Source organism: Garra rufa, chromosome 9 (assembly GCF_049309525.1).
Source record: "Garra rufa chromosome 9, GarRuf1.0, whole genome shotgun sequence".
Lineage (NCBI taxonomy): Eukaryota > Metazoa > Chordata > Actinopteri > Cypriniformes > Cyprinidae > Garra > Garra rufa.
Window position 1 is genome coordinate 47037306 of NC_133369.1, and position 6000 is coordinate 47043305.

Sequence of the window (6000 nt, forward strand, 5' to 3'; positions counted from 1 at the left end):
CTTAAAATCTGAGTTTTCTTTGAGACCCACACACTGCATTCAGCCAATAAATTGTAATCTATGAATCTCAATATTCTGAGTTTTTCATGTAGCATCTCTCACCTCAATGGTGTTGTACTTTATGTAGAAGTGACTAGCTGTCCTGCCAAGGTCGGTGGATGCAAAATAACCAGTTCTCTCATCAAAACGGATCATCCGTGCCTTATCCAGCTTCCTGCCGGACTCCACGACTAACTCCTTCCTGTAGAGCTCCAACAATGGGTCCATCTAAATATTAAAACAACACTATTTCACTCATTTTACAATAAATCACTGACTACAATAAATACATTGACATAAATTGACTATAATAAACTTAACAAAGAAAGGAATTCACAACTGAATTAACAAACCAAAAAGCATAGAAATGGCTAAAACTGATGTGAGATTTGAGTTTTTAAATAATAACAACAGATTATGAGAGCATGAGCACCTGATAGGCCTTGTGATTGATCCCGTAAGCGAGTGGATTGGCTCTCATTCGCACAAACAGGTACGTGTAGCTCAGCCACCGGACGGCTTCATCGACATTAGTGACCGTCCCTAGAGCTATCTGCGCAAAACAACCAACCACAAAATAAGCAGGCGTTAAATATCACAGCACTCACATCAAACCATGTAACTGAGATCTTTGGCACTATATGATAACTGATATGACACTGAAATATATGTTGAAAAAATTTTAAGCTAGCATTGAGCTTATGTCTGATGTCACTGCGCCATCTATTGGACAAACTGATCATGAGGTTCTATTGGAATGGCCTTGTAGATGCTGCCATCATGTGGCGGAGTGAAGAACAGCTCATTTCTAGATGAGTTTAGTAATCACATTTAATTATTTTCACATTTTTAAATATACATATTTTAAACCTACATATATATAGTCTGACTTTATGTTAAGTGTTAAAACAATTTGTGGGTCTACTCAATATAAGGTTTGAAAAGCATTAGTAATCGAACTAAAAATACAGTACATATAAAACCTCTTACAGATTCAATGATAAACACAAGGTAAAACAGAAAAAAAGGAAGAAGAGGGCACACAAATAAAAATACAAGTATATTAAGAAAGAATATTAAACTTCTAAAATTACAAATTCTAGATGCTTTCAAAGCTTTCTTGTTAAGAGATGTTGAAATTGCATTTAAATACAACTTCACTTCTTGTTTGAAGATGTTAAAGTGGGGCTTAAAATTAGTATATTTACATTTATGAACATACAATTTTTCCAATAAATAGCGAGAAGTTTATACAAAAACTTGCATTATATAAATTCTTATCTTTAGCAAAAAAAAAAAGAAAGAAATCAGAAAAAAGGACAATCTGAGATGCTTTTGACATTTTTTATATAATTATTTAGTTATAAATGTGTTTTATTTAGGTGTTTATTTGTTTATTGTCGGTCTTGTTTTAATTTAAATATATTTTGGTTATTTGCCACAACATCATCTGTAATTTCTATTTTGTTTACATTTTTTTACTACACTTCACATCAATGTTTTGCAATGAATCAGATGATTTGGAATCTGTACATGCTTGTAAATGCCAAACACAGTGGTATAAGTCTGAATAGAAGTGAACAGAAACATAAAAATAAAATCAAATTCAAAATATTAAAAAAAAAAAACTACAAAACTTTGATATAAGAGTATCAGGAACATTATTGTTAAATAAATCTATAACTTTAAAACAAAGCTGAAATAAAATGCAATATAAATAATATTTGCATTATACTGAAACTATTATTTATATTGTATTTCATTTCAGCTTTATTGTTTTAAAGTTATAGATTTAGTTAACAATAATAAGCCTGTTTCTGATATTGATGTAAATATTTAATACTGAATTAGATTTAATTTTTAAGTTTCTGTTCTTGTGCTTTCACTTCAATTTTAGTTAAAATTTTAGTAATTTTGCCATTTTTGTTTGTTTATATAGTATTTTCTATTCTAATTGCATTTAGCAGTTTTAGTTTCATTTAATTTGTTTATGAAAATGTTTATTTTCAGTTAACAATAATAACCCTGACTTATACCATAATATGCTTATTTTTGCCATTTACAAGCATATACAGATTCCAAATAATGATTTATTGCAAAACACTGATACAAAGTGTAGTAAAGAGTAGAGAGTTTAAACAGTAAATTAAATTGAAAATGATAAGACTGAAATGCCAAAAGTCCTCATTGATTGATATGTGGCATCACTGATGCAGTGTGTTGGCTTGTACCTCGGCGTTAAGGTTGTCAGCGAGACTTTGCTGGAACTGGCTCTCGATGGGGTTCTGCTGAGTCAGGAGCGTCAGGTAGTAGCTCAGCTTATCATGGGACGTGATGATGGTTCCTTCACCATACTTATCAAACTGTGGCCGTCCAGCCCGACCGAAGATCTGCATCACGTCCAGGATGCCCAAATCCACCAGTGCACCACGCTTGGCATCATAGATATTGGTGCCCTGATTATAGAAAAACAAGAAAACAGCCCATTCTGAAGATTCCAGCATTAAAAGAGTTTCATCCACACACACAGACAAGCCTGCAGCGATGTGCTCTGACCTTGATGATGACCGCGTGAGCCGGTAAGTTAACACCCCAGGCCAGCGTGGCAGTGCACACCAGAACCTTTATGTATCCTCTGGAAAACATGTTCTCCATGAGCGTGCGGTCCTGCCGTAACATTCCGGCGTGATGGATACCGAACCCGTCAGGAAACATCTCCCTCATCTGCTTGTTTCTGGAGCGCTGCACCTGTGGCACACACATCACCACATATCATTGTAGACATACAGTGGTGTGAAAAAGTGTTGGCCCCCTTCCTGATATTTTTTACTTTTTTGCATGTTTGTCACACTTTAATGTTTCAGATCATCAAACAAGTTTAAATATTAATCAAAGATAACACGACATGCAGATTTTGAATGAAGTTTTTTATTATGAAGGGAAAACAAAATCCGAACCCACATGGCCCTGTGTGAAAAAGTGTTTGCCCCCTAAACTTCATAACTGGTTGGGCCACCCTTAGCAGCAACAACTGCAATCAAGCGTTTGCCATAACTTGCAATGAGTCTGTTACAGCGCTGTGCAGGAGTTGTGGCCCACTCATCTTGGCAGAAGTGTTGCAATTCAGCCACATTGGAGGGTTTTTGAGCATGAACCACCTTTTTAAGGATTCAATAGGATTCAGGTCAGGACTTTGACTAGGCCACTCCAAAGTCTTCATTTTGTTTCTCTTCAGCCATTCAGAGGTGCATTTGCTGGTGTGTTTTGGATCATTGTCCTGCTGTTGAACCCAAGTTCGCTTCATCTTGAGGTCACAAACAGATGGCCGGACATTGTCCTTCAGGGTTTTTCGGTAAACAGCAGAATTCATGGTTCCATTTATCACAGCAAGTCTTCCAGGTCCAGAAGCAGCAAAACAGCCCCAGACCATCACACTACCACCACCATATTTTACTGTTGGTATGATGTTCTTTTTCTGAAATGCTGTGTTACTTTTACGCCAAAATAGCCAAATGACCAAATATATTTTGAGTCAAAGATCCTATCACTGATTTTTAGTTTTGTCTACAGTTCAGTAACTGAAGAATGTAAAACTATTGTATTTAGGGTAAAAACAGCCCCTGCTGATAGATGGCTGACGTTGAAAATGACAATGACAGTTGGAGAGCTTTGGAAATAAGGCCTTAAAGTGATATATACTTTAAGTATATTCATTGCTACAGTACGTTGAACACAATATACAGTTGAGGTCAAAAGTTTACATACACCTTGCAGAATCTGCAAAATGTTAATTATTTTAGCAAAATAAGAGATATCGTACAAAATGCATGTTATTTTTTTAATTTAGCACTGACCTTAATAATATATTTCACATAAAAGACGTTTTATGTTGTCCACAAGAGAAAATAATAGTTGAATTTATAAAAAATGACTACACTGTACATACACTTGATTCTTAATGCTGTGTTCTTACCTGAATGATCCACAGCTGTTTTTTGTTGTTGTTTTTTTTGGTTAGTAATATTTCACAAATCTTCCAGGTCCCACAAATTCTTTCCAACATTTACTATGATTTTGAGATCCTTGTTTTCACACTGAGGAAAACTGAGGGACTTGCAACTACTACAGAAGGTTCAAACACTCACTGATGCTCCAGAAGGAAACACAATGCTTTAAAAGCCCTGGTGAAGATCAGGGTAAATGTAACTTATTTTGTCTCCTGGGAAACATTTAAGTATCCTCTGTAGCTTCTTAAGGGCAGTACTATATATATGTAGGCAAAATAAGAAAAATGTACACATCCTCAATCCGTTCAAAAGTTTACACCCGTGGCTCTTAATGCATTGTGTTTCCCTCTGAAGCATCAATGAGTGTTTGAACCTTTTGTAATAGTTGCATCAGTTGTCCTCAGTGTGAAAAGATGGATTTCAAAATTATACAGTCATTGTTGGAAAGGGTTCAAATACGCAAAAATGCTAAAATAAAAACAAACAAACAAAAAAAAAAAAAAGAACTGGTGACACCTGAAGGATTTTTCTGGAGAACAGCGGGCAGTTTAACTGTTTAGGACAAACAAGGAACTCAATAAAAACGATCACTAAAGAAAAAACACAGCTGTAGATCATTGTGTATGTAACAGTACTACCAATATTGTGGTATCACAATAGCAAAATGGACAATAGCAAAACCCCACAAATTCTTTGGTTTTTCAGCATTTTTGTGTATTTGAACCATTTCCGACAATGACTGTATAATTTTATAGATCCATCTTTTCACACTGAGGACAACTGAGGGACGCAACTATTACAGAAGGTTAAAAAGCTCACTGATACTCCAGAAGGAAACACGATGCATTAAGAGCCGAGGGGTGAAAACTTTTAGAATTTGAAGATCAGGGTTAATTAAACTTATTTTGTCTTTTGGGAAACATGTAAGTGGGCAGTTTAACTGTTCAGGACAAACAAGGGACTCATTAACAACTATCACAAAAAACAGCTGTGGATCATTCAGGTAACAGCACAGTATTAAGGTTCAGGTCTATGTAAACTTTTATAAATTAAACTATTATTTTCACTTGTGGACAATATGTAAATGTATTTTATGTGAAACATCTTATTCAGGTCAGTACTAAATAAACAATAACATGCGTTTTGTATGATCGCTCTTATTTTTGTAAAATAATTACCATTTTGAAGATTCTGCAAGGTGTTTGTAAACTTTTGACCTCAACTGTATCTCAATAACTTGCCTGAAGTAGTAAATGATCCAGGTAATTTTCTTTTGCCGTTTTATTAATACTATAAATTCAGACATACTATTGGGCTCACTGTTTTTTGCCTACTTTGTAGAAAGGAAGTATGCAATTTCAGATGCAGCCATACGCTCAATCAATGGTAGTAGTATGAGGCAGGGCTTCCTGTTTTCTCCACAATGTGAGAAAGTAGGATTGGGAATGGTTTTTGCAATTCCATTTGGCAGAAATGACAAACTACTTTAAAACTACAACCCAATCGTAAAATAAAAGCATGCAGAAAGATTTGAATCTCCCCAGCAGTGGCCTCGGAGCGCTGTGATTGAGATGTGTGTTGTGTTGACTGCCGATGAGGGTCGTGACCTGCGCTGGCAGTAACGTCCTCACCATCAGACGCTTTGATCTCACTCTGCCTGAGTCTAAATGGAGGTCAACAGCAACAAGGCCTCAGTGCCGCTGAGAACAGCACATTACAGACATTTCTGTCCCTCTCCAGCCCACACAGAATACCAACTACACCAAAATCTGTCTCACTGCAGTCTCTCAATACAAACACTGTACAGTGATAGTATCAGATGATAATACCATGGTGCTTTGATATATGATGCTAAATGATTACAATATTTGTTCAAAGCAAATACCATGGTGTTTCATTGACCTTATATTACTATTCAAATGAATGTTAAAGGATAACTATTGCAAAAAAGCAA

The 6000-nt window shown here is 35.6% G+C and overlaps 1 protein-coding gene across 1 annotated transcript in view; it reads right to left on the reverse strand.

Moving 5' to 3' along the window:
* ascc3 (activating signal cointegrator 1 complex subunit 3) overlaps positions 1-6000 on the reverse strand; it is a 299957-nt gene that overhangs the window by 73238 nt on the left and 220719 nt on the right. Inside the window, exons 12-15 of the mRNA XM_073847875.1 lie at positions 2596-2787; positions 2271-2495; positions 473-592; positions 103-267 (exon numbers count right to left, since the gene is read on the reverse strand). Of these exons, the coding sequence (XP_073703976.1) occupies positions 103-267; positions 473-592; positions 2271-2495; positions 2596-2787 (702 nt within the window). The remainder of the gene's footprint in view (positions 1-102; positions 268-472; positions 593-2270; positions 2496-2595; positions 2788-6000) is intronic.